This window comes from Fusarium proliferatum (genome assembly GCF_900067095.1).
Source record: "Fusarium proliferatum ET1 genome assembly, contig: FPRO_scaffold010, whole genome shotgun sequence".
In the NCBI taxonomy this organism is placed as follows: domain Eukaryota; kingdom Fungi; phylum Ascomycota; class Sordariomycetes; order Hypocreales; family Nectriaceae; genus Fusarium; species Fusarium proliferatum.
Window position 1 is genome coordinate 284,932 of NW_022194799.1, and position 27,423 is coordinate 312,354.

A 27,423-nucleotide genomic window follows, 5' to 3' on the forward strand; every position below is an offset into this window, starting at 1 on the left:
GGATCTAGCCACAGGCCCGGAGCCAACCTGACAAGCCATCACTGCAATGCGGCACTGGACTATCATCGCGAGCAATTTCTAGGTTTCGCACGTCGATCCGTAAATGGCTTCGATTTACGCTCGGCCCTTTCTATGCCGAGACTTCCAGAATGCTTCTGTAATGCCCCCAACAGACAAGGTTATACGCGGGGAAGCTGGTCTTTCTTTTAGCCTAATGTGCGGATAGTGTCTTCATTGTATGCGCTATGTCAATAGTCTATCCGCCATCTATTGTTCAAAGAACTTCCAAGTAGCAGTTTCGAGTCCAATCAATGTCGGCCAATGGTTCGGCCAGCAGCTAATTGTTCAGCGATCTTCTTAGCCAAGATTTGGTGAAACGCTTGTGTTGGATGAGCGCCGTCGATATACATGTACTCCGACGCGTTGTATTCACAATTATCAGACTTAAAGTCAGGTGTAACCGTACCACTATCATTATTAGACTGGATGCCCTCAAAATACCGAGTAGGGTGTCGTACCTCTTGTAGTCTGCACAGAATCCCGTACTCTTGTACACCGCAGTCTCGGGGAACTGAGACGGATCTTTGGTGACAGCAGTTAACAACGGGACAATGTCGAACAAGAAGAAGGTACTATGAGACAATTTGCGGTCGAGCTGGCTCAAGAGTTTTTGAAGCTGCTCGTTCCAGTTTTCAGATGCTGCCTTGAGAGTTGGTGCAATGGGCTTTGGAACGTTGTTTGGGAAAAGAGACTGCGGCGGTGTCGAGATGAACAGGAACTGGCGAGCGCCGAGCCCGTGTAAGTCAGTTGTAAGCTCGTCAAGGCGCTCCATGATCTTGATGACCGTCTCATTCTGGTCTGCGTCATTGATGGTGCGGTATATATCGTTGATTCCGATAAAGACTGTATACAGCGTACGCTTTGGGGGAAAGAAATTTAGTCCTAGCTGTTGCAAATAAGCGTCAAACCTATTGACCTGAGTAACCACGTCGTTGGGTCCAGTCTTGACAATGTTGACATCAGTGACAGCGCCTCCAACAGCCATGTTATATAGGAACACGGATGACTGATTATACTGTGTTGTCAAGTACATTGGCCACATTTTGCCATTGGAGCTTGTTTTCCCGGTATTTCCGAATGGGTTAGAGACCGAAGGCTGAGCTCCAGACGTATTGAATCGAGTGTCTGTCCATGAATCGCCGCTAATTTTATAGTCAGGCATATGTGAAAGTAACAAATTTAAATAACTTACAAAGAAACGATCTTGTTAATCTTGGCAAAGTCAAACTTCTTTTGAGAATGTTTGTCCGCTGGTGGTGCCGCCGTTGCTACATGTAGCGAACTGGCGAGGGAAACTAAGGTGAATAGCTTCATTTTGGGGGGTAAAATTGATAACAATGAATAAAGAGACAGTACCTAGAGGTCTGGAGAGCTGATAAAAGACCCGGGACTTCCCAGAACTTATAATAGGAAGGCATTTCTTGAATCTCGGTGGTCGATCCCCCGAAGACCAGATTTCCAGAATGCGGAACATTTTGGGGGTGAATGGTACTAACCCTACAAGCGGGCTAGGGGGCAATTAAGCAAAAAACTAATTAATCAGGTACCATGAAGTGGCATGTCGATTATACTTATAGACAGGTAAGCCCAGTGTCTGGAAGTTTATATTCGCCTTACAGCAATATACCACTGGCAGCATTAGCACACACAAGTCAAGGCTTTTGCCGGCCACCAAATAAGGTGCCATAAGTTCCTCACTAAGGCAAAACGTTAGTGGGAAGTTTAGTTGGAGCAGGTGGAGTCTAGCGAGAGCAATGCCGGACCAAAGGAATCAACAGTGAAGACGGCGATCTCAACTCAATTGGAGCCTCAAATGGTCGGCACGATATTCAGTCTCCAAAATAAACGGAGATTAGATAAAGCCCATCGTGGAGCCACGAGAATTGACGGTGACATGGTCATCAATGTCTGATAACTCACTCCGATAGGCCTCAACGATAACGGTTATCGGCCCCGCCAACACTGATAAGCCGTCACAAGACACTGTCCGTGGTAGAGTGCGGGGTAATTGTCGGTCTGTCCCGAACGGAGGCGACCGCTCTTTGCTCCTATATCGGGAAGGTTTCCGCCTCACCATATTATTCTATCCCTTCTTTGTTTCTTCCATCTACCAACAACATCTATCTCAAGAAATGCCTTCGACCTCAATCTATCAGTCTGTGATTTATCCCGGCAACCACGAAAAGTTGGACAAGCCAAAGGACACACAGAATTTCATCGACAACAAGCTCGTCTCCTCAAAGACGTCGTCATGGATCGAAGTTCATGACCCTGCAACCAACAATGTCATCACGCGTGTTCCTGAGAGCACCAATGATGAACTGCAAGAAGCAGTCAAGTCAGCCAAGGCTGCGTTTCCGGGATGGAAGAGGACGAGCATCATTAAGCGTCAGCAAATAATGTTTAAGCTTACGCATTTGATCCGGGAGCATATGGATAATCTTGCGACAAGCATTGTCACTGAGCAAGGAAAGACTTTTGCTGATGCCAAGGGCGATGTTCTTCGTGGACTGCAGGTTTGTGAGACTGCTTGTGGAATCACTACTCAGCTCGGTGGTGAAGTCCTCGAGGTTGCCAAGGATATGGAAACACGCTCCTACCGAAACCCGTTAGGCGTTGTAGCAGCCATCTGTCCATTCAACTTCCCAGCTATGATTCCATTGTGGTCTCTTCCTGTAGCGACTGTCACAGGAAACTGCATAATCGTCAAGCCCTCGGAACGTGATCCTGGTGCGGCTATGATGATCGCTGAGCTCTGCAGAGAAGCTGGTTTTCCACCAGGCGTCGTCAACGTCGTCCATGGATCCAAGGATACAGTCAACTTCCTTCTTGATGAACCCGAGATTCAAGCTATTTCCTTCGTAGGATCCAACAAGGCTGGAGAGTATATCTACCAACGAGGCTCAGCAAACGGAAAACGCGTGCAAGCGAACCTTGGAGCAAAGAACCATGCTCTCCTGAGCCCAGACGCCAATAAGGATCACGCTCTTGACTCGATCGCCGGAGCTGCTTTCGGCGCTGCTGGGCAGCGATGCATGGCGTTGAGTGTTTTGGTTACTCTCGGAGACGCGAAGCAATGGTTGCCCGATCTGGTTGCTAAGGCCAAGAATCATATTGCTGGAAGCGGCTTCGACTCAAAGTCGGATTTTGGACCTCTGATCACTCCTCAGAGTCGTGATCGCTGTAATGCCCTGATCACAAGCGCCGAGAAGGAGGGTGCTAAGATTCTACTTGACGGTCGAGGATACAAGCCCGATGGCTTCCCTGATGGCAACTGGGTGAGTCCTCCATGATTAATAGACCACTGATTACTAACATGATACAGGTCGGTCCAACAGTCATCTCCGGCGTCCGCCCAGATATGGAATGCTACAAGGAAGAAATCTTCGGCCCCGTCCTCCTCTGCATGGAAGAAGAAACCCTCAAAGACGGCATCGACCTCATCAACTCCAACGCCTGGGGTAACGGTGCCGTCATCTTCACAAACTCAGGAGCCAAGGCATCTCTCTTCCAGCAGGAAATCGACGCTGGGCAGGTCGGTATCAACGTGCCGATCCCCGTTCCTCTGCCCATGTTTTCTTTCACGGGAAACAAGCGCAGTGTGGCTGGAACTGGTCTTGCCAACTTTTATGGAAAGGATGGATTGCGGTTTTATACGCAGTGGAAGACGGTTACTTCGCTTTGGAGGGCGGATGAGGCGAGCACGGGGGAGAAGTTGACGAGCATGCCTACCAATTCTTAGATATAGGCGTTGATCACTTGTCTGGGCAAATGTCGATTAACTAGACTTGAATAAAATCCTTCCTGGGAAATTCATGAATTCTATGCTGCGTAAATTTGATCTGAGTAGTGAGATCCTGAAGAGCTGAAACTTCCCCTGTCTGCGGCTGCATGAACATGGCAGAGCATTGGCTCGGGAATAGGAGCATCCGTGAGTGGAGGGATAATTGAGGCCATCTTGTCAGCAAACATAATCCCCTCAATCCAATTCCTCCACTTCCTTTTACACCCATCAGGGTCTTGAAAATGGCTGATCGAATAACTTACTACGCTTCTTTCGTGCTAGCACTATGGTCGGAAATTATCCGCAGGATCCCTTCCAGGGTCGGAATCTTGTAGAAAGAATCTCATCTTCTTATACAATCAAGGCGCAGCTTATCGGTGCCATCCACGGATACATGGGCGAGGAAACAGTGACGCCAGCTACGTTACTGGTCTTCTCATTCAAATTCACGCCTCAGAAGAGCAACACCCGGATTAAATCAGTGAACATAATAGTACATTTCCACCGAGATGACGCTGATCCAACTATTTTTCAAATCGCGCCTGATGGCACGTTCACAAAGGTAAGTTAGACCCTAGCATGCCCATCTCTGATGTTGAAGTTCTTACATCCTAATCAGAAGATGTCCCACTTCTGGGCCCCGCTGTCTCCCCAGAAGTGGGACGAGCATTGGTGATGGAGGCGGCATAGACTTTGGGCAACCATTTTCAGCACAGAGGAGCTCAACTGTTAAGCTAACCGGCAAGACATGTATCATGGCAAGAGATTTCGGCCCAAACAAGGTCGCAATATGGGCCATTACGGAAGATCCGGCTGCCAGAGAAGGGATCCCATCGTCTCTGGAAACGGCCATTTTACTTAAGCGAAGAACTGACGACATTTTCAAGGCCAATATCGATGTCAGGGTTGATGTTTCTGGATTCTTATTCCAAACTTTACAAGATGCCCTGCTAGATACTGAAGATGACGCTGTGGTCTTTGATCCTGGAGCCTCCCCTCTGATACCTAACGACCTAGCGGGCCACGACTTGAATGATCTCGGGTCAATTGATCTTTCGCGGCTTTGCATGTCAGGGAGCATTAACCCTGAGCCTGAAATTCTGAATAGCGGAGCTATGGACCAGACTATCAAAGACCTCCTCCCCGAGGAAAACCCAGCGGAGGGCAAGCCAGTGGAGTACGAGGTCAAAGCGTGGGTCATTGATCTCTGGGGAAACAAATTCCCTGAAGTCGGCTCGCATGAAATGAATACGCCACTGTGCCGAGAGGACCCTTCCCCTGGATCTCCGAGGCCGTTGTGAGTCATTGACTCATAATGCGTGAGATTTCCATTACTGACACGCTCTAGAAAACTGGTGAACCAACATCAGATTCTCAAGGCTGCCCAGAGGCACAACAAGTCCAGCAAGACTCTCGCAACACTCATTTCTCCAATTCAGTGTATGTCTTATAGTCCCGGGGCTCAGAAAACGGAACTAATACGATAGCTCAGTGCGGTACAGTCCAGTGTGAGCAAGCTCACGACTTTCCACAAATTGAAAGGTCTTCTCAACCAGCCGTCTTTCGAACTTCTATCTGATTTCTTCAAACTCCCAATTGCCGTTCAAGTCACTCGGCAGCATGACCGTGGAGGCTGCGAAGTATTTCCAAATGACGAAAAATCTTCTAAAGGTAAGTTAGGCTTATAAAACCCTCAAAGCGTAGCTAATTCAACACGGTCAGTATATATCATTCAAACACCATTCTACAGTACAGGCTTCTGGTCCTTGCTTCTCCACACCATGGTCGACAACAATGTGTCGGAGGGGTTCATCAAGATATCTGGCATCATTCAAGTCGATGCTGATTTGAAGCTGGAGGATATTTTCTGCGGCATCCATAAGCTTGTCCAAAGACTTGGCCATCATCCAACCCTGTTACCTTTACAGCTGTTCGTGTCCCACTATGGGACTACCAAGGACGGAATCGACCTTATCCAGAAGGAAATTGGAAATGTAGATAAGATGCTCCTTGAGCACTTGGAAGAAAAGGGCAAGCTGGGTGATGCTAGTAAACAGTATCGGGAGATGAGCATGACTCTACATAAGTGTAGCATGGATCTTGCTGAACTTAACAGGCGAAAGAAGTTTGAGGAAGAGCTAGGCAATTTCTTAAAGAAGGAATTAAAGAACGACAATCAACTCAAGACCCTTGCGGAGGTATACTTGAGAATGTCTCGGAGTCGGGAATCAGATCTCGAGAGTCTGCCTGGAAAGATTGAGAGTCAACGCAATGTCGTAAGTGTCGCATTCGCTTGTTTTACCCGTTCCCGGCAACTGATAAGAGCCACTATAGCTATTCAACTTGATCACGCAGCATGACAGCTATCTCCAAGCCAGGCTGGCTAGTGAGTCACTGCGAGACTCCAAGGCTATGAAGACTTTGTCCATCTTGACGATTCTTTTTCTCCCAGGAGCTTTCATCGCCACCGTCTTTTCTACTAATATGTTCGAATTCAAAACAACGAACCAGCAAGTGAGGATTTATTTTGCAATCGTTATCCCTCTAACCGCCGTTTTGATGATCTGCTGGGTTCTTTGGTTGAAGAGCACACCTGAGGGAGCTGATGAAGAATCCGCACGTCAAAGTAAGCCAGCGGTAGTTTTGAACGGGGTAAAAGGGAGGAAGGCAGATTGAATTGAAAGAATAACGTGTAAAGTGTGAGGCGCGCGATGTAAGCCATCAGCTGTGGGGTCTATCAGCTCAAAATAACACTCCTATCAAAATCAATCCGGGCAGTATACCAGCTACCCACTACAATTGCCCAAGAGAATCGGAAAGAATAAGATGCCCTAGAAATACTGATCTGATAGATCCACTACATATATATACTACTGTCCTGCTCTTGGTGTGACCGTCCAACTCTGAGCCTCAAATACTAGATCTCCACTCTTGCGTAAAGCCTCCAGATCGAGGAATATCCTCAACCCAACTTGGCCTGATTCCAAGCCGTGTACCCGAAACAGTATGTAGACCTTCCGCCTTTGCGTGTCAGTATTGACGCTTTTACCAAACGACTGCATCTGCAAGGTTGTTAGTAGACAGTTTTTGCATACAAGGGATTGAAGATATTACCCGTGCATATTGATGTTTACTCATGTAGAATGGCGTGTCGAGACGGGCCGATGTTGTAGTCTTGACTTCGATGTAGTACTCTGGTCGCTCTTTTCTCCAACTCTCGTCGAGGTAACCCTTTTCGATCAAATAGCTGGTAAATGTTCCTGCCACGTCATCAAAGAACAGGTCCCCTTGCTCTGTCCCATACCAACTACCAAGGGAGTTATAGTCAGGGTGTATACTGGCATGGTGTCTCACAGTACTTTGCCAATTATCTCGAGACCATCCAGGAAGAGCATGGGAAATCGTTGAAAGCAGCTCAAAGACCTGCAATTATTTTCTTAGCCACAAAGCTCGATTGTATGACAGAAGCCCACTTACATATAACTCGCCAGCGGCACCAACCATTCGCTGCCACTCTGTCTGGTCTCCGACATAGAATCTGAATAGTCTAGAACGAGCTGTACTCTCTGCAAGGCTTTGTGATATTGCAGTCATATCAAAGACAGAGTTCTTGTGCGGAAAGGTCGAAATGCGTGCGACATTGACAGCTTGAATGAGCAAGGCCTGGTATGGAGTAGCAGCGTCACGGATCACCTGATCAGCGCTTACAGCAGGGACAGGAGATCTGATAACTGAATGCGGTGATGGAGAAGGAGAGGGGGCACCATTGTCTCTTCGCCTCTCTGGTGTACGTGGTGGTTCCGGTATGTCATCTGGCAATGCAACAGCCTCGGATATCCCATAGTGCTGGAGGATACGTCCCACGTTGGAGAGCTTAGCTTGAAGGACACTGGCAACAATCATGGCAGCCTCGGAGTTTACATCACGTACTGTACACTCTAGAAGCTGAGCGGTGAGCATCCGCGGGAACTCCGTAGTCATGCAGAAATCGCCGTCCTGGTCGTCTTGCGGAATGTAGAACTTCCATTTGGAGAACAGAGCGAGCTGGAAGTGCATCCCACTCCTCGCCAGCGGTGCTGTGTTAGTACTGAATGCCTGATGCCAGGTTATACTGGACTTTATGTCTGGATGGCGGAACACTTGTACTTTGCGTATTGTGTCCTGCAGGTTGTAGCTCCGTACCGTAGGTTGGCCATTCCTGAAGTGAGAAGAAATGCTGTTTGGTCTCATTAGCTTATATAGGGTTGAAATAATAGGTGGTTTGACAAACATGGCAAGTGCATCAGCTTTACCAGCGATATCTCGCGTGAGAACACTATCCTCCACGCCTTGCGATTCGTCAACAGATGTTTTTTCTGTTATTGTTACTGACTTGGAGAGGTAGCGATCAGTCAAGCCCAGCCACTCAATAACAGGCTTCAGACGATGCACTTCCTCAACAGAAAAGTCAAGAATGCTAGCCTTGCCCTTCATTGCAGCCGCGTACATAGGTCGGTCATTTATATAGAAGCTGACCAAAGCGGACGTGGTTTGAACTTCGCCAGACAGTCCCTTTACAGGGAAGACTCGACATGCCTTTATCTTATCTGCCGCATAGACATTTGATGGTCCTTGGTTGGTTTTCAGGCTATCGAGTAGAGACCAGAGGAGTTTCTTGATTTCTGGAATAGGTTGAGTAGTGTTCCCGATGTTCAGAATATGCTGATAGACAAGCGAAGCACTTATCTTCGGAACATCAAGGAAAGATACGAAAAGAGTTGAAAGGTCTGCATAGAGTGGCTCCAGGCTCAGTTCATCCTGACTGGCACCTTCGCTAGACCATATACACTCTGAGACTTTGTACCACTTCCTGTTCGCTTGACCAGGGGCATAAATGAGAGGGGAATCTCGAAAGGCTTGCCTAGAAATCTGTCAGTTATTGCTCTGGAAATAGAAACGGGTTACATTGACGGGCCCTTACTTGATGATAAGTGTGTTGATGTCATTGAGGTTCTCTGTCTGCGTTTGAAGAATCTTGTAAAGCTCTTTTGCTACCTCTGAGTAGTCCTTATCTTGATCCAGAGACCGAGATAGGGAACCAAGCTCACTGACCACGTCATGCGGGGTTATGTCTCGAATAACGAGTGTGTGGTTAAAAAAGTGCTCCAGCTTCTCAGCATCTCCAGGCTCCATTTGTTCGAGCACAGAGGACCATAATGAACGCAGAGGGTTGTAGACTTGAATACCCTGAGGTGCATTCCATAGGCATGCGGGTTGGTTAGCCCATCGAGCAGGTTTCTTTACATCCGAGGATCCGAGCGGTGTGCAGAGAACGCATTTGTTGTCGGTAAAGGATTTTCTGCTATGGTTAGTCTGCGTCCTCGCCAACAATGAGAAGTTTGCCTCACCTGATCTGTGTTTGTGCTGCAAAAGTGGCACTCAAGGATCCATTGGGAACCCGAGATTCAAGCTCAAGGTATAGACCAATCACAGCTTTTGAAATATCACTTGTGATCTCCTTGGTGGTCTTAGAGATAGAGCTGAGTATCGCCAGAGTGAACTTGGTGTCGTCTTTAGTCCCGATACCGCAATGCTCTGCCAAGTCGAGCCATGCAGGAACATCATCGTCTTTCACAGGCTCGTCAAGTTTAAGAAACGGCATGCTATCCACTGACGCAAAGCTCTTCTCACAGCTCTCTAACAGTTTTGGCAGTGGAAGCAGAGTCTCCTCCAAAGGATGCCGTATACCATCAGTGCAGAGAAACTCCATTCTTTTCATAAGAGCTGTGCCCTTTTTGTCATCAACCCACTGCTTTTTGACCTCTGGCTTCTGGAAATTCAGCATGAGTCTATGAAGCGTAAGGCCCGGGTAGGCTTTGACGAGGAATTTATACTCTGGTGAGTAAGTCTTGTCCGCTTCTGCAGACGGATCTCGTACAGAGAACAGCTGGATCTTTTCTTCGCAGTAGATAATGTTGTAGAGCCATTGGATCCATGATTTCTCATTGCCAGCTGATGCGGTCGGTGGGTCTTCAAGATATGCTGGGTGCAGAAGGGATACATCTGGTGGCTCAAGCCCATCCGGGAATGGGGGATTGAGAATTTTCCATGGGGCTACTGGTCCTTCGCCGGGGAGATAGACATACTCCTTTTTCGGACGCTTGATGCGTAACTTCTGGTCAAAGACAACCATGATTTCTTGCTCCTCCTTGGTGATGAAGTCCTTCGGCTCCATTCGGTAGAGATAGACAAGATGCTTTCTTGACTTAGCCACGTCAAGCTTAGCCACTTGAGCGGGATCTTTGTACATCCTAATAATCTTCTCACGGACCTGTTGAGCAGCAAGAGTCTTTGGTCCAAACACATTATAAAGTTTACGACAATCCGGATTCGCTGCGGCTGCCGGTAGCAGAATTGGGAAACCCAGATCTTCAGGGATAAGAATGCTGTCGATCATGTTGTCATAAAACTCTTCGTTCTTTGCGTCCTTAGTGACACTCTTCAAGTCCCCTGAAGCAAGTGGGATGAGTTTCAAGCAGAGAATGACATTCTTCCAGTTGGATTGTGTGTCAGTCCATAGCTTCAAGACGAGACGTGCCAGTCTAGCATGCCAATCTTCATCTCGCTCCTCAAAAGTTCTCGTCTTCCACTCAGCACGCCCGGTGAAAGCTTGCAACCTCAATATGACCTCCGAGTTCGGCATGTACGTGAGTCCATACTGACTGAGAATATCGAGGTCCTGGGGCTCATATCGCGAAGACAAGTACAGCTCTTGTTGTAGATCAGGCAAAAGCGGCGCGCCATGTTGGTCCAGTTGATCCTCAGAAAGGCGCTTGAGATAGGATATCTTGGAGAAAGCGCCAAATAACTGATTTGAACGCAAAAGTGGTATGTCAGAGATTTTGGATCCTAAGGTTTTAGTTAATCCGAGCCAGAATGTATCGATAGCGTTTCGATTCAACTGGGGAAGGAAACGCATCCATTTGTGTTCTGTGCCAGGCTTTTTACAGATGTCTTGGATCGCCGTTACGACTGCTTCCTCAACTGCTGTCTTGATTTTTGCGTTTCTCTCTGAGAAACTCATAAGTTTCTGTCTCGCAGCATCGGTAACGAAGTCGGAGTGAATAAGAAACTATGTATACTGATTAGCTGGGCATCCAAGCCGTATGGACAAATATACTGACGCTCAGCCCAGTCTCAGAGAGTGGCATAAACGCATATGCTTTTTGAATTTCGACAATTGGCTCGCCTTTATCATCTACAGGAAAGGCTAGTACGACTTCTGCGCTGGAAGGATTTGCTGAGGAATCTGGAGCTGGTTTTCGGTTCGGGTTGCCAGGCAAACCTGTTACCGTTGATCTGTAGACGAGATAGCGATTCCACGTCTTGAGCTGAGTCGGGCCGAGTTTCTTCGTCGTTGCAATTCGAGTTCCAGAGCCGAATAAGTCTCTATCGAGAAGCACGTCCTTCGAGCGCCGAACTTTGTTGTCGTCACCTAGTACCGTGATCTTCAGTGACCGCAGATTCTTCATGAAGAGTAGCACACTATCTGGTGTATCCCAGATCTGACTAATGAAGCTACTCCGTAGAAATTCTCTGTTCTGCTCCTTGAGAAACAATATGATCCTTGTCCGGTTTCCGAAGAGACCGCCATACGCCTCATGATCCTTCACATGGTCGGGAAGAACGGGTAGTTCAATCCAGTGGGGTCTCACCATTCCAATACCAGAATCGCCGTCCTCGTGCTGAAGGTAGAATGAGAAAGGCCCAGATTCTATCTGAACCTTGGAAGCGATAGTGAAAACCGACTTGAAACCTACATCCGGCTGTCCGATGTAGCCTGACGTGCCAGCCTTGGTAGACTTGCCGAAATCGCAGAGAGCTTTGACGTTGCTCTCTGTGAAACCGTCTTCATTACTGCCTATAATAACCATATCTGGAGTAACGATGAACTGAACACCTGGACTCGCGCACGCGGCCTTTGCGCGGGTGTATTGGTTGTCATCCGCATTCTGGAGCAGCTCGAACGCAACATTGATGTTCCCCGCAGCTAACTTCTGTACGAGCCTAGAGGGAGATTAGATGCGAAGAGGATCTTACTGTGACGACTTACTCTGTAGCGGCGGCATGAGACTTGGAATTACTCTTCAATGCTTCCTCCACCACTCGTCGTATATCGGGTGGCATGGCATCCAGCTTTGCTGCCTCGATGTAGCCATGGCCGACAGCAATCTTCTCTATAAGCTGTTGCGCTTCGTCACGGGCTTGGGTCCCAAAAATGGCGCTCATTGCGATTCCATACGTTTTCCAAGATATACCAAAGGTAAAATGGTGGAAGAAAGTCAAGACTGTGGAGGGCGGGAGCTAAGATTTAGTCAGGTAGCTCAAGCCTCGGCGCATGATCATACCAATCAGGCTATCTCCTGTCTGCCGTGAGCAACTTCATCGGTGAATTGGCAGCCGTTGTGATTGCCTATCAAGGCGCAGTAGTGTATGACTCCAGATGGGTTAGTGTCAAGCAGGGATGTTTTCAGCTCTCGTTCAATTCCCAGGGTCTGTAACAGCCACTTTCTGCAGCTGTCTGCTCTAGCCTCTGGGCGACGCGTCAAGACTGGCTAAATTCGAGGATCGGCATCGTCTGGTGCTCTGGTGAGCGCGTAGCCAGCTCATCTCATTGGCGCTGATTCCGAGAGCCGTCCATTGTTATCGAGGGGGTTTATTGAGTTATTAGCTGTAAACGGACCCATGAGTCCATGACCGTTGAATTGTCCATGGGATTACAGATTCTCCGCTTGCCGATTCAAGCACCAAAACCAGTATTCTAACTGGTGTTAACTTGCTCCAATAGTCTCAGCCTAATCCCGCGCAACAGCAGCGATTGAAGGTCCAGACTACTCCAATGTTCCGTACCTGCGATAGTGCTTTACTCTGCATTTATGATTTTGGCTGGCCAATCGAGATTGGACATGGCTGTCTTAGGTGCTCCAGTCTCCCGTAACAACACGTGGTCCTATCGATCTTTTTAGGTGACTTTCTTTCCTATTTCTCATTAAATTAGGGACTGTCTCTTATCAATACTCCTTCTCACATTGCATCACTCTGCTTCAAAATAGCTCTCAATTAATACTCTCAAAATGGACACAGCGGCCATGAGCTCGCGTCTAAGACAACTTGCCAAAGAACTTCAAGATTGTCAGGATACCGGCGTTAATTTGCAGCCAGGCAACCCAGATGATTTAACTCATCTCGTGGCTTCCCTGTCAATTCCACCAGATACACCTTACTGCGGAGGTACTTACACCATCAACGTATTAGTCCCTGATGACTATCCGTTTACGAAGCCATCAATGAAGTTCAATCAAAGGATATATCATCCGAATGTCAATGCAGGTACGGTGCGATATACACCACGCGGCGCACAAGATAGCCTCTGTAAGGTAATCGAAATGACGATGCTAGGGTGAGATTGCACCAGGTGCTCTCGGCTCATGGGACCCAACCAATACTATGAAAGCAACACCAGCATCCTGACCCACAATACCCTCTCAATAAAGAAGCAGACTTGCAGTCTCGGGAGACCCCGTCTCTCTTCAAAGAAAGGGCACAGGAGTGAGCTGTAAAGTACGCAGGAGCCCCAGCTACAGAAACTGATAGGTATGTCACTCAATCGTGTCTTCTCAATGACAGTGCCACTAACCATCAGTAGTGCTAGCTACGGGGGGTACAACCGCAATCTGATGGATCAATTCGTCGCTCTGGGATATGATAAAGACGCCGTGGTAAAGGCATTCGAGTACGTTGGAATTGATCGCAATAATGGCGAAGACTATAGTCTTGAGGAAGCTTATCAAGGCGATATTCTGGCAAAGCTCTCCAATGTCTAATAGCAGCTCCTATTGTTTATGGTTTAAGAAACTCTTTTCATACTGAATAAACATCTGCCTTTAGTCCATTGTGATTGTATCATTCAGATATGGGCTCCAGTTGCAGGGGGATTAAGGCCAACAGTAATCAAACCTTTTGACTTAAGTTTGGTTACATCGGAAAACTAAATCGATTACTCTATAGGGGCGGTAAAAAGTAACTTTCTCGGCTAAAAGTATATTTCGTATCAAGAGACTACAGTGGGGACGAGACGCGTTTATATAGATAGCTAAACTTTGGGTAGATCTGATACTTGGAAGTTAGAGAGTAGCAAGTGGCAGATATCCAGGTCTTGCTATCTTCCTTACATTACACCAAAATAAGCCATGAACGGTAACATTGCAAAGTGCAGTAAATATAAGCTTAATTAACATTTCAATTAGAGAGGTTAGTGCCTATTATCATAAATAATATGCCTGTAAATACCTTTTGCCCTTTATATTGTAGTTAGCCGATACAAACTCTGACTACGCATTTTGTGCTCAGCTGCCCAGCTGCTCACCGCACCGCAGACACTGCAGGTCTTAATATAAATCGACGTCAAGTTGCCGTTTGCGCATTAGCTTTAAAGTATATTCTACTTTCAGGTGGGTCAGTCAAGACGATAATTGTCACTTGATTAAACCTTCTGACTTTCTTCTCGTACTGACATATTAACGAGACCCACTACCGCTAGGTTCATGAAACTGCTGGTATACCCAAATGGCCGGTGCGGAAAGTGGGCAAATTCTGTGAAATGCCGTGAACTTTAAATCGGACAAGCAGACACGAGGCGGTCTAGAGACAGGAGCTTTCTATACTCCATAGCTTTCTCTTATATAAACCCAAGAGGTCCTCATTGAAGTAATCCTCTTCATCTTGCATCATAATCCTTTTGCATCGGTCAGCATCATGCAGCTTACTTCTACTCTCTTTCTCATCGCCCACATGGCTGCTGGAGCTCTTGCTCTTAGTGGAGATGGCGCGGCGTGTCAATTGAACACCGAATGTCTCAGCGGATACTGCATGCCTCATACAGGATCTGACAAATACGTATGCTGGGGCCAGCGTCGTAAGGGAGGTCAGTATATTCTTTGCATCTACTGTCAACTTCACAGCAGGAAGCCACTAACACGGATCACTTCTTCTAGACTGGTGCAACGTCAACTATAGCGGAACAGTGTGCAATAGTGGACTGACGTGCCGTTCGTACCAGGGTAAGTTGCGTTTATGGCCGACAGTTTTCCTGAGATACAAGATATAATGTGATGCTAATTCTATTGCAGGAAGCTTCTTCCTTGGCAAGTGCAGCTAAAGACAGCTTCAAGGTCCCAGCTGGATGGCTTAGTCATAGCAGTATATACTCAACTCCTGTAGCAATTCTGCGGGGTTGCATTGGTGACGCTGTAGCATTTGTACCTGCACGTCAATACATCTCGCATCGGACAATCATCCACATTTGAACTTTATTTAGTACATCACCACTGGCAAGCATGTAAATAAACAAATAAACATGGTGAATTGGTGGTTCGCAATTGTGTCACGTCAACACGTGACCCCAGCAACGCGATTGAGACTCAAAAAAACAAACCAGAAACCTTCTTTTTGTCCCCTCAGCATGGTCACTATCACTCTGTGCGAACCTCGGTCGTCCCTTACGTGAAGATGGTGTCTCAGAACCTCTACCTCTCCTACAAGAGGGACACAAAATACTTGTTGTACTGGATGATCAACGTGTCCAATCGTCTCCTCAGATCTACTGATGGAGAGGCTCAATCAGCCGCCTCTGTCAACACGACAGGTCAAACCACGGTGAATGGCCTGATTTCCATGTCGACTCTCATTTCGCAGCACAAGGAGCCTGTACCGAATGTCATCTATCGGCTTTTCGAGTCCATCATTCAGGCGAGATCTCTCGTTAGCACTACGTTTCAAGAGCTTATGGGGCCTGATTCGGACGAGGAACTCAAACAAAGTAACGAGAGTCACCGACATTTCATAAACACCCTCCGCAGTGCTTTCAGGATTCTTGGCGGCGAAGAATGGGAAAATACGAGCGCTACGACCAGTGATGATACTGAGGATGTTGAACAGATCCTGTTCGCCAACAAATTCCAAGAACTGAGTGTCGACAAAGAAGAGTCGAGCGATGAAGAGGACGATGTCGTTCAGCCACATTCACCAGTCGCTGCACGAAAGGTCTCACGAAAGCCAAAGGGCAAGGGCAAAAAGGCGAGAAAATACAAGAAGCCAAAGAAGGGCAAGAAACAGGACACGCAAGACCCCGCGACTGACGAAATACCTATTGAGAGCATTCGCATCATCGAGGATAGTGGCGAGGTCGGTCTTGTCACAGACTATCTACTCGCTGTCTACTCAACAGTCAAAGAATGGGCCACCCTCCGCGCTTACAATCAAAGCATCTGGAAGGAGGTCGCATACGAAGGTCTCAACAGCGCTGTCGCAGGAGCTGTAAGCAACTTGACAATCACCATGGTCAAGCGCACCAACGCGGCGATCTTTGTCGACTTTCCGGGTCACGACACTTACAAAACCATCATGAACACCATCACTCGAGGCAACATGGAGAAAGCACAGGGGAATTTCAGACTGGCTCTTTTTGCGCTAGGCCCAGATGGTGAACAGCACAGTCAGAAGGAGACAGCCGTCGATATCAAGGAGCAGTTCCTCATCCATGCGTATCAGGATCTGAGAGATTTTCTTCTTGACTTCCAGGCCAATCGTACTGGGAAGCCGACAAAGGCCATGCAGGCAAAGCTCGTCAAGTGGGATCCAACCTTCGACTTGGAACGGGCTACGAATGAGGAGCGAGTCCACTGGCGTCGCTGCTATACCATAAAATGGCTCTACGATCTTGTCAACGTGTTCTCGTCTGTTGTCGTTCAGAGAAACACAGTCAGAGGAGAGAAGCATGTCTACGAAGATGTGGACTGGTCTGCCAACGGTCCCTGGGGCGTCCACCGAGTCCTCTTCGGCCTGGAAGAGTTCGCAGGCGATATCACAAACATGGCCATGAAGAAGCCCGGCACCGACATCACCAAGATGATTTATCCTCACCACGTGTTCCAGATGCAGTGCATCGTCGATTCGTTCACTGTCTCTCGCGGTTGGACTTTAAGTGCTCTGCACGGCCATATGCTTGAAGCGCCAGCAAAGAAGGGTCGTGCCAGACGAGACGTGGACCTCTTTCTCGATCGACAGAACAAGCGCGTGTTTGCTGGGTACTGCCAGACGGTCGATTTGCTTAAACAGATTCTGGAGAAGGATGGTAAGATGGAGCAGCACAAAGACTTTTTTGAGATCATCAAAATCGCTCAGCTTGATTTTGTCGACTTTCTTGGGGAGCACAAATACACGACTGGCCTCGATACCATACCGCCGTCACGCTTTGCAGGCCACGATGCGAATGGCCTGCAAGAGTATTCGCCGTTTCTTTGTGGAGTTGGCCTTGAAGAAGGTCTTGAGATCGCTTACAGACTTGGCATGTTCCTTTGGGAACGTTTGCCTGAGCCAACGCTGATGATTCATCTTCACAATGCTGTGGTACAAAAGGGTTACCTCTCTCGACCCATCGGATTGTGCGCTACGCTAGAGGATCTCTTTAAGCATACGTTCTTCGCACAGGGCCGCAAACCGACATCGGGCTTTGTGGATGCTCTGCTTGCGTCTGTGGGACAGCCAGGGTCCAGAGAGGCTCAGGCGCAGAGACAGGCGATGCGGTATAGAAGAAGATATGCCGAGAACATTCATCAGCTCTTCGACTTGGAGATCAACCATATTTTCAAGAGAAACTCTATGCTCACCACTTGTCGTCGGGCTGGTTGGAACCTCGAGGCCATTCCCGATGAGGAGCTTCAATTTGGCAGTATGTTGTTCTTTGAGCGCCTCAGTCGAGCAAAGCCTCTCAGCCAGAACAAGCTCGAGGACACTGTCCTTGTTCGGAAGGCAAGAGCAGTTGGAATGACCGACGAGGAGATCATTGACGCAACAAATAAACTCTCTTCCATTGCGAACAATACGCTCGAGGTACCTAATGAGGTCTTGAACAAGTACGCACCAGAAGGTTTTCAGGTCCCTCCACAGGCTGGATCAGAAGTCCTCGACGGCCGCGATATTCTCGATCTGGCGAAATTCGACATTCTCTCCGACGTAGCAGGAATCGCCCCAATTTCAAGCCTCAACTATCTTGGCGTCACCTGTTGGCTCCTCATCACTTTTGGTCGTATAGAGGAACGGCTAAAAGAAGCTGGAAATCCTGTGTACTTTGAGGCTTATGAAGGATCCGGGCCTTGGAAGCTGGAGAAGAGAGTTGCTCTCGCGTTGCTTGCGCTGAAGGGGGATAATGAGGAGTCTTTGAGGATTGTTGCTGATACTTTGAATGAAGCTCGTTCTGGATTCATGGATTTCATCTACTGGGAGGATTTGGAGACGGAGCCGAGAGAAAGAGAATCTCATCACGTAGGTCCTAGTGTTGGAAACGAGTGCACTGTGATGTAAAGTGGTTTGGGTCTGTTGGGACAAAAGAGTGAGAATTTGGTTTTCACACAAGCTAGCTAAAGGTTTTGGTCTCATAGGGGAGAAGTAAATTCCCAACCCAAAGAATAACACAGAATCGTACAGGCTGTTGACTACCACTTCAGTATTGGGTTCGGCTGAACGACAACACTCTCTGTGCATCACCAGCCCACGGAATCTTGCCGCCAAGATCGCATGCCTGACATGCAAATACGATCAAGCCGAGATCGCGATATCAGCACAAGTCAAGTAAACCTGGGGGGTCTGGAACGCGTTCCACTTGAATGACAGAAGGGTATGGTTCGAGACGTAGTCTGGGATCTTGATCTTGCCAGACACAGTATAACCACCAGCAATAGAGGTATAGCACGAGTTAATCGGTGCATTGTCAACACCACGACAACCCTTGCCATCCGAGTTGCCATCGAAAGACTTGCAAGTGAACCAATCGTTGCGGTGACACGGCTGATCAGCTGAACAGTCAGGACTGTAACCGCACTCCTGGCCATCGACATCAGTGCAGGGAAGAAGACCTTCCTCGAAGCAATCTTCAGCAGCTTGCTTCTCAGCTTCGGTGGGGACGTAGTCTGGGTCAAGAAACTTGTCGACGATGTTTTGGTCTTGACAGATACGGTAGGCGTACATGCCTCCATGGTCGCCGTTGTTATCAACGCACCATTGGACATCAACGACTTGGCCGGGCTTGTAGGTGACGACGGGTTCTTTCCCCCAGTTGGCTCCGGGCCGGTTGTAGTCGACGCTGACTCGGGCGTTGTAGCCGCATGGACCAGACCGTCCGACTTTGGCGGCGTCAAGGTCTGGCCAGGCAGTAACAGGCTCGAGGATGGTGCACTCGGGGCATGTATCTGGGCCGGCCTGTCGCTTGTTAACTGGAGTCATAGAGATAGCATGGGAATGTTTACCTCAGCGTTGAGACCGGTTCGGCTCATGGGCTTACTAAGGTAGCCGTGACCGTACACAAGTGTACACATGGAGGCAAGTTGAAGAGCTTGAAGGGTGAACATGTTGATGGCTTATAGATCTTGTAATCTTTATTCCAGTGGCTTGTTTGAAGATGTCAAAATCGTGGCACTTAGTGAGGCCATCTGTGCTTCTTATACACGATTTTCCCCTGCTCTCTCACAAATCTTTCGTCGCTTGTAAGGAAGATCATTTCCATTTTCTCTCGTTCCGAACTTTTCGCCTGATCATAGGACTCGCTTCAGGTGTTTGAAGCCATCCCGATCATTGCCATCACCCTCGGCCATTAAGCGGAACATTCACTTCTTAGAGGACGGTTGTTCCACCTATGATCTTTCTCCAAGCCCTGTCAACTGATGTCAAGAGAAGCCCTCCGGCTCCTGACTATAATATGTATTACTCAGTCTTCGGCGCTTCTTCCAGCCCTGCACTGAAAAACAGACATATCGTGACAAGTTTGACACCAAGTAATCTTTTGCAAACTAAGCCAAATACTCATTAGAGAAAGCAGAAAGGGTAGCATCGATCGGCCACGGCCCGAATGTATGCATAACAAGGACAAATGCCAAGACTCGCCCGCATAGACTCATCGGATGTGACCGTTTTGGGGTCGTCGGACCTGAATATCGGGCGGAGACTCCGCCTGAACCTGGGGATTTCGGAGACTTTCCGCTACCCCAGTATGATCTGCATAACCCATGATCAGACTTCCGCGAGTGTTGAATGCGAGGAGCCGGACACCCAACGAGAGGAGTAAATGAAGCCGAGCAGTTACACTAACTATGACTCTTACTGACAGGAAATGCAAGCTCTTAACGACTGACGCTCACGCAAACAGCCTCATATAAGATTGCCAACGGCCTATCTCAAAAGAGCCTTATTTAACGATATTATTTTGAAACATTAGAGTATTTAAGAAGGTATCCAGGGCTATGCATCACGGCTCCTACCGCGTACCCCGCGTTCTTTGTCGATCAACATGGGGCGGCGACATGTCGGTCACTCTTCAATATTCGGCCCTCGCTCGGTGATCTAACCATATGTGTTTATCTAGGGCTTTCTGATCTACCGAAAATAGTCGCTTGTTTGAAATAGCTACGAAATACCATTGGAGTAGGATTATTCGTACTATGAATGCTGCCCAGAGACATTGCAGCAGCCATTCATGAAGTGGCTGAGTAGCTACTTTCATCAGATCATACGAAGAACTATTATGGCGGTACACATAGTTCTTTTCTGTCCTTTAGACTTGGTAGAAATCACCAGATTCATGCTAAAGCCATTTGCTCCCGGGCCCTATACGCCTATTTGTTATCTTGGACAAATACCGTTTCTAGTGCATTGCGTTCTTCTGGATTATTACCATTCTTCGCCAACTGTATCTTGACGGCAATAGGAGTCTCACTAATTCGTCAACAGTTCCCATCCTGTCTTAGACATTAGCAAACCCTTCACTCACTTCGTCTACCAGATGCCCCCAGGTCCGTACTCTCATATGAATTCAGGTGGCCTATTCAGCCCTTCCACTGCCATACAGAAGAGATACCACAGTGAATATCTTATAAAATATAGCTATAGGTATATAGAACTCTTATTTATCGTTCTCCGACAGTGTTCGTTTACCTTTACTAATATTTCTCACAGACGACTCACCAGAAGTGTTGAACAGGTGCATCTGAAGCATGGAGATGCACCTTGACAGCGACACGTGATATTCGATGTCAGATCAATCAGCACAATTCATGGCCACTGGGGACCAAAGGATATGTCACTCATATGGTCGTCGCGGTTCAAATAGACTTTGAGTAAGTATCTGACCTCATCGAAAACACGGAAGGAGCGCATGCGAAACCCACGTGTTGTCACCAAATCAGGTAACTGTCCCAAAACGGTAAGCTTTTCACGAGGCTTGAGTTTCTGTGCTCTTTGAATATGAAGCGGTGAGCCAATTATGTCAATATCAGGATGCCGAGAGTCTTTGACGCTGCCAAGTCTTGGTGTTGAGGCAGGGTTTAACTTGGCGGACTTATGACATCATTGACAAGGCTCAGACGATTGCCACTCTGCCCAGCCAAAAGACGGCCGACACGTACAAAAGAAAAGTAGCTTTTCCAAGGAAACCCTTGACATTCTGAAACGCATCCTAGAAACTTAAAATATATGTTTCAAACCTGATTTTCCAGCTGTTAATCACGTATTAAAGCGCTCTCGGTTGAATGAGGGTTTCACAGCATACCAGACACTCAGAATCCCAAAATGCGCCAATCAACTTTGTACCCATTTTTATGCCTCTGGGGGCTTGCTGAGAGCATTGACCTCTCATCAAAACGCGGCCTTGCATACCATGGAGATGACCATAAGTCTGATAACGAACTCCTGATCTCAAATAATTCCGAGATCGCATGGTATTACACCTGGTCTCTTTGGCCAAACGGTCAAATCGGCAGTTCCTTACCATTTGTACCATTAATTCACGGGCTCGACGATGCATCGGATTCTGAGCTTGAGTCGCGACTAAATGGGCTTCCCGAATCATCTACGCACCTCCTCACATTCAACGAGCCAGATGGCGAAACGGACACCGGCGGTAGCGCGATATCTGCCAAAGATGCAGCACGCGCTTACATAGAGCACATCGTCCCTCTCAGGAAAGCAAAGCGCAAGTGGTCAATCAGCCATCCCAGCGTCACCGGCTCACCACGCGGTCTTGAATGGCTACGCGACTTTAATGAATCCTGCTATGACATTGACGACGATGGGTGTCCTACAGATTTCGTCGCTGTGCATTGGTACGGCGACGCCGGCGGTCTTAAAAATTGGCTCGGAAGTTTGCGCGAGTTTTACAACGAGACGGCGCCTGACGCACGGTTCTGGATTACAGAAATGGCTCTACCGAAAGAGGATGACGATGCGACGTTGGCTATGATGAATGAGAGTCTTCCTTATCTTGATAATAATGATGATGTGCAGGCCTATGCATGGTTTGGAGCATTTAGAAAAGATGATGCGAATGAATGGACTGGGGATAGTGTATCGCTTTTTGATGATGATGGGGGTTTGACGAAGCTGGGTGCGGAGTATTTAGGTGGTGAAGAGAAGGGATTTGAGGAGGGAATGTCGGGGGATTCGGGGGGCAGTTTCCACGCACCCTCGCTGGGTATCATGCTGGCCATGACCCTTGTGTCACTATTTCCTTTGTGGTAAAGTAGGCGTATATGATAGACGATAGATAGTGATACCATTTATTAGATTGCATTGAGAATAATTAGAAGCTGTAGAAGTCACAATTTCGTGTGAGCTTTACTCTCTAAATTCGACTATAGATGTGGATCCACTTTCGCCCAGAACAGGAGAGATCGGAGCGTGTGACAGCTCCGAGTGGTGGAGCAATATATGCCGTCTCCACAGCGTTGTCTGAATTTGAAGGGTAGATTCAAGTCGAGGACTTCTACACGAGTTCTGTGCGGCCAGACTTCAAGACCTTGGTATACAGATTTCTCTTCCTCACAAATGGTCTAGCATGTCAATGCCGAGTTATTCAATTAGCTACTGAGACATTTTCGCACAAAGGAAAACTGGCGGCGATGCTATATCAGGTTCAGAAATCGCCAGGTTCATGTAGCTACCGTGAAAGATTCTTATCGCCTGTTACTGAGACTCACCGTAATCAAAACTACCCTGTATAACCGTTGGAGCGAATCAGCCGATGTGAGACAGATGGAGACCGTTGAGCATTCCCATCCAGTTCGTCCCAACAAGATGGAACCCAATCATTCAACACCAATTTCCATCTGATGGTCCCAGAGCCACGTTTTTATGCCTCCTTGGAGTCACTAAGCCTTGGTTCCTGAACTTAGGCGGCCGTGCCCGTACAGACGATCTTACTTTGCATGTCTCACGGATGATCATCACAAGCTCATAGGTAGCATCACGAAATGCAACATGGAATTCTGCACGTTGACTCTAGGGTATCATTGCAGAGACAATGACGTCAGACCTCTCATAAGTTTCCAGACCCCTGCAATAACATTTCCCCAACCTCGTGTTATTGTTCCCCGACTTTTCAGATTCATAATCTTTACAAATACTCCGTACACTTCAATTGAATCCAATCAGCCTGTAACATATAGCCAGGTCGGCTATTCCATCACATAAATTGCATCTCGAGCTTCAAATTAGCTTGTCAACTGATTGGAGGGGCTGTGAAGCTGTCACCCGTCGCATAATTACCGCTTACCACCAGCCTTGTCTCGGCCAATCCCTCGGCGGCATACGGCTGCCGAACCTGTAGAAATCCCATGAACGTGCAAACAGCCTGAATTTCCCCCGCACGACGATCCCAATCCAGACTCGCACAACCATGTCAAGAACAGAGTTCGCTAAGATTACCCGACCCAGGCGCACCAATGACACACGCGCGGAGAACCTGGGGAAGCTTCTTAGCTCCAAAACTACCCCAGGATCGCGGATCAAATGGCAAGTTCCTGGATGACGATGACAGCCGCACCAGTCATTGAACTTGAAAGCTCATCAGACGATCACCAAAGGAGACCCTGAGATCCTTCACTTGGAGAGGGGTTTCGTTGGTGGAAGTTTGCTGCGCGAAAAAAACAAGAGATCGTCGGTTTTTCTATAAAAGCTTGGGGTTTTCGCTCTTTCTTGCTGGGCCAGTCTCCACCTTGATCATCCGCAATCATGTTCTTCAAGGCTGTCGTTGCTGCTCTCATCCCACTGGCCCTTGCGACCAAAGGCAAGGGTCCCGACAAGGATGGCAAATACTGGATCAAGGGAGATGGCATCAAGGCCGCCTTCATTCCCTATGGCGCCTCCATCACCAATCTTCTGATCGATGACCAGTACGGTATCACCCGAGATATCGTCGCTGGCTTCGATAATGCTACGCACTATAGCATTGACGAGTCTCACCCCCATCTTGGCGGTGTTCCCGGAAGATACGCCAACCGTATTCGCAACAGCACGTTCGAGATTGACGGCAAGAAGTATCACGTCACGCCCAACGACAACCCTACGCCTGAGTCGCCCAAGGGCGCTGATACTCTCCACGGCGGACCTGATGGCTGGGACTACCGCAACTTCACTGTTGTGTCGTACACTGACTCCAGCATCACCTTCTCCATCGTTGACCCCGACGGCAAGGAGGGGTTCCCCGGAGAGGTTGTCTCCTACGTCACCTATACCCTGACCGGCATGGACTGGGATTTCAAGATTGTTGCTCTTGCAACCACCAAGAAGACTCCTATCATGCTTACCAGCCATACCTACTGGAACCTCGACGGCTTTTCCAACAACGAGACAAGCACCATTTCCAACCATACCCTTTACATGCCCTACGGTGGCCAGCGTGTTGCGACCGATAACATTCTCATCCCTACTGGTGATATCATTCCCAACAAGAAGGGATCTGTGAATGATTTCTGGAGCAAGCCCAAGATGATTGGTGACCAAGCCAACAACAAGGATTTGGAGAACAACTGCGGTTTCAACTGCACAGGATATGGTTAGTATTCATTCACACGATCTACAACATCGCTAACCAATCTCAGACACCTGCTACAGCGTCAACCGTGGCCAGCTTGGTAACTTTGACTGGCGAACCGAGGGCCCCGTGGCCACTATCTCCTCCGCCTGGTCTGGCATCCAGCTCGACATCTACACTGATCAGGACGCCTTCCAATTCTACAGCTGCACTCAGCAGAAGGGTACCATGCCTCTCAAGAAGACCCAGGGTCTCAAGGATAACAAGGACTTCCCCCGAATTATCCCCAAGTATGGATGCATGGTTGTTGAGGTTCAGGACTACATTGACGGCATCAACAACCCTGAGTGGCAGAGACTTGAGAAGCAGCTCTATGAGCCTGGTGGCAACCCTTATGTTCTTCAGGCCAAGTACCGCTTCAGCCTGAAGGGCAAGGAGTAGTTTATAGATGTAGGATCGGGTAGTTGAAGTAACTCATAATACTTGAGCGGCTTGCTGTTTGTGAATTGAAGTGACAATGGAAGTTTGACTGTGATGTCTTATGATACTTTATACCTCTAAAGACGTTGTTGAATGGGAGTTTCTCAATGGCGGGCTTGTCACTGATGGTTAGGTGAACAGGGCCCATACTACCGGTTAGCCTCGTCACAGAGACCTCATATTAGAAGAGCACAGATACCCATATCCTCCATTGATTGCCTTGCACTCCATAGTCTACATGGGTCTCGCCGTCGTTGCTTCCATGCATTTTGCATCACTTTATAAACCGTACCACAATTTGTGAAGCCTGCCTCAGCATGGTCCATGAGTTTCGTCAACAAATCGTCAAAGTACTGCTCATTAGGAGGAAGCGCCATAGAACCGGCAACACATAGAGGCCATGGCGTTGCTCGAAGAGAGATATGTGGAGGTAGGCTGTCCAATACTTGGATGACTCGTGATACAGCACCACTGGGGTCTGGTGAACTGAGATTGTGTTCTGAAGCAAGAGTGTATAGTTGGACAAGTGCTGCGGTTGCGAAGAGGTGGGTTACCGAGCGATTGGTCAGTGTCAACTGCCAGGCTCATTAGCAAAAGTTGGCTTATAACCTTGTAGAGTGGTACAGACCGTTGATCCATCATCCAATGCCGCTTCTATTCCGTTATTGATGCGTTTGTCCAAGTCATCGATGGCAATTTGTAAAGTGCCGTTGTCCATTGTTACAGCCTTGGAATCTAGGGCCATCGTATCACCGATGGCGATCATGATGCAGTTTGAGCATCCCATAACCCTCGACATGTCAATCTTTCCAACGTCTAGCCAGTCGTGGTATGGTAGCCTCGGTGCAGTCCCCGTAGACAGTGGCGCGAGTATATCGATCCAGACAAGATTCGCGAGAATAAACTTTTGCGCAGTATTCATGCCTCGCTGGAAGTCAAAGTCTGGGCTCGAAGGATCGGACGCGTCGAATTGAAAGTCGGAGGCTGTCAGGTTCTGGATAACAGATACGAGGGCGTTGAAGTGCGCTTGCCAATTATTTATACCGCCTTGAAAGACCTATGCTGAGTTAGAGTAGAGTCAAATATGTGTATGTTGTAATCTTACCTCGAAGGAGATCAAGAACATGCCCCCAGCAAGGAATTTGAGCCATTCCTCAATATTATCGGCAGACGTGCCGACGTCTCGATGGCGCACGACATGTCGAAGCTCTTGAAGTGCTTTTGTATGGTATTGTAGGAGTTCGTCTTCCTGGTTCTCTGTATGGTACGGTGAGAAGGTATGTTGATGGAAGGCGGAAAGGGTCAAAGCTGCGTTTCGAAGAGGTGCGTCTATTTGGTGGTCAGAGTGAATATTTCCACAAGGGGTATCTCATACTTCTTTCGAGAAGGAAGAAGAGCCATCCTCTCCCTCCTTGATCTGGTGCATCGACGTAGAAAGCATACTGGATGGGAAAGATGTAGTCGAGGTAATGAACAAGATACTGCGCCTCTCGAAAGATGGTGTTTGTAGTTGATGAACCAACTTGCGCTGGACGTTGAGTTATTTCGCCTCCGGGCCGAGAAGTGGCTTTCGCACGCGAAGCTTGTGCTGCTTGAGCTGTTGACCGAGCAAGCTGGCGGTTCTGAATGGTCTTGACGCGTCGGAAATTCTCCTTGACTGCAATTTTGATCCGTCGAAGCTCTTCTTGAAGTAATTGATCATTTCTCATCCATTCTGGAGGATCTAGGTCGTATCCATGGCAAGTAATACTGCGAGTACTGCACTCTTTGCATTCTGGGGAGGACTCGTCACATCTTCTGTGTCGGATGCGACATGTCCAACAGCCCCTGCGTCCTCGGGGCATGATCAAGCTCGGAATTGAACGTGCAAGGTGGGAAATCAAGGGAGGGGAAAAGAAGTGGATTCGATACTGCTTTAATGGTCTGTTCGGTGGATTGACTAAGTCACTCAGGGCGCTGGTTGCACTAAAGCGCCAAATCTAGCGCTGTTGAGCACGACCGACAGCAACGAATAACTGGCTGGACCTTTCGTAACAAAACTCAAGTCTATTCCTTGACACTGATAGCGATTTATGGTAGGTAATTGCATTTTCAGTGTAATCAGTCGACGGAGCTCCGATGGTCGGAGGCCAGTAATCCCTAACTGTTGGTCTAGGTGCTGAACCAGTTGCTGAACCAAGACGGAGAATCCGGTGGAATGATG

At 48.1% G+C, this 27,423-nt stretch overlaps 11 protein-coding genes across 11 annotated transcripts; 7 read left to right on the plus strand and 4 right to left on the minus strand.

Annotated features, from left to right (window-relative positions):
- Window positions 1–308: 308 nt before the first annotated feature.
- FPRO_11510 (uncharacterized protein) lies at window positions 309–1,374 on the minus strand (the record flags this gene model as incomplete). Its single annotated transcript, XM_031220994.1, has 3 exons — window positions 309–468; window positions 519–1,202; window positions 1,253–1,374. 3 exons carry the CDS (start codon window positions 1,372–1,374, stop codon window positions 309–311), a joined length of 966 nt encoding a protein of 321 aa, XP_031086597.1.
- Window positions 1,375–2,192: 818 nt separating this feature from the next.
- On the plus strand, window positions 2,193–3,802 carry FPRO_11511 (putative methylmalonate-semialdehyde dehydrogenase (acylating); the record flags this gene model as incomplete). Its single annotated transcript, XM_031220995.1, has 2 exons — window positions 2,193–3,338; window positions 3,386–3,802. The coding sequence occupies 2 exons, from the start codon at window positions 2,193–2,195 to the stop codon at window positions 3,800–3,802; spliced, it is 1,563 nt and encodes a 520-aa protein (XP_031086598.1).
- Window positions 3,803–4,599: 797 nt separating this feature from the next.
- FPRO_11512 (uncharacterized protein) lies at window positions 4,600–6,520 on the plus strand (the record flags this gene model as incomplete). Its single annotated transcript, XM_031220996.1, has 5 exons — window positions 4,600–5,141; window positions 5,193–5,282; window positions 5,337–5,515; window positions 5,567–6,120; window positions 6,179–6,520. 5 exons carry the CDS (start codon window positions 4,600–4,602, stop codon window positions 6,518–6,520), a joined length of 1,707 nt encoding a protein of 568 aa, XP_031086599.1.
- A 194-nt stretch (window positions 6,521–6,714) lies between these two features.
- On the minus strand, window positions 6,715–12,112 carry FPRO_11513 (uncharacterized protein; the record flags this gene model as incomplete). The annotated part of the gene is made up of 8 exons (XM_031220997.1): window positions 6,715–6,906; window positions 6,959–7,267; window positions 7,322–8,060; window positions 8,115–8,744; window positions 8,805–9,182; window positions 9,232–10,955; window positions 11,008–11,890; window positions 11,937–12,112. 8 exons carry the CDS (start codon window positions 12,110–12,112, stop codon window positions 6,715–6,717), a joined length of 5,031 nt encoding a protein of 1,676 aa, XP_031086600.1.
- Window positions 12,113–12,957: 845 nt separating this feature from the next.
- Window positions 12,958–13,707, plus strand: FPRO_11514 (uncharacterized protein; the record flags this gene model as incomplete). Its single annotated transcript, XM_031220998.1, has 3 exons — window positions 12,958–13,213; window positions 13,453–13,477; window positions 13,530–13,707. 3 exons carry the CDS (start codon window positions 12,958–12,960, stop codon window positions 13,705–13,707), a joined length of 459 nt encoding a protein of 152 aa, XP_031086601.1.
- A 931-nt stretch (window positions 13,708–14,638) lies between these two features.
- On the plus strand, window positions 14,639–15,041 carry FPRO_11515 (uncharacterized protein; the record flags this gene model as incomplete). The annotated part of the gene is made up of 3 exons (XM_031220999.1): window positions 14,639–14,807; window positions 14,878–14,943; window positions 15,013–15,041. The coding sequence occupies 3 exons, from the start codon at window positions 14,639–14,641 to the stop codon at window positions 15,039–15,041; spliced, it is 264 nt and encodes an 87-aa protein (XP_031086602.1).
- Window positions 15,042–15,391: 350 nt separating this feature from the next.
- Window positions 15,392–18,244, plus strand: FPRO_11516 (uncharacterized protein; the record flags this gene model as incomplete). The annotated part of the gene is made up of 1 exon (XM_031221000.1): window positions 15,392–18,244. One exon carries the CDS (start codon window positions 15,392–15,394, stop codon window positions 18,242–18,244), a length of 2,853 nt encoding a protein of 950 aa, XP_031086603.1.
- Window positions 18,245–18,478: 234 nt separating this feature from the next.
- Window positions 18,479–19,287, minus strand: FPRO_11517 (uncharacterized protein; the record flags this gene model as incomplete). The annotated part of the gene is made up of 2 exons (XM_031221001.1): window positions 18,479–19,138; window positions 19,186–19,287. 2 exons carry the CDS (start codon window positions 19,285–19,287, stop codon window positions 18,479–18,481), a joined length of 762 nt encoding a protein of 253 aa, XP_031086604.1.
- A 2,212-nt stretch (window positions 19,288–21,499) lies between these two features.
- On the plus strand, window positions 21,500–22,447 carry FPRO_11518 (uncharacterized protein; the record flags this gene model as incomplete). Its single annotated transcript, XM_031221002.1, has 1 exon — window positions 21,500–22,447. One exon carries the CDS (start codon window positions 21,500–21,502, stop codon window positions 22,445–22,447), a length of 948 nt encoding a protein of 315 aa, XP_031086605.1.
- A 1,491-nt stretch (window positions 22,448–23,938) lies between these two features.
- FPRO_11519 (uncharacterized protein) lies at window positions 23,939–25,181 on the plus strand (the record flags this gene model as incomplete). The annotated part of the gene is made up of 2 exons (XM_031221004.1): window positions 23,939–24,761; window positions 24,808–25,181. The coding sequence occupies 2 exons, from the start codon at window positions 23,939–23,941 to the stop codon at window positions 25,179–25,181; spliced, it is 1,197 nt and encodes a 398-aa protein (XP_031086606.1).
- Window positions 25,182–25,396: 215 nt separating this feature from the next.
- On the minus strand, window positions 25,397–27,064 carry FPRO_11520 (uncharacterized protein; the record flags this gene model as incomplete). The annotated part of the gene is made up of 4 exons (XM_031221005.1): window positions 25,397–25,795; window positions 25,849–26,277; window positions 26,326–26,549; window positions 26,596–27,064. The coding sequence occupies 4 exons, from the start codon at window positions 27,062–27,064 to the stop codon at window positions 25,397–25,399; spliced, it is 1,521 nt and encodes a 506-aa protein (XP_031086607.1).
- Between the last annotated feature and the right edge of the window lie 359 nt (window positions 27,065–27,423).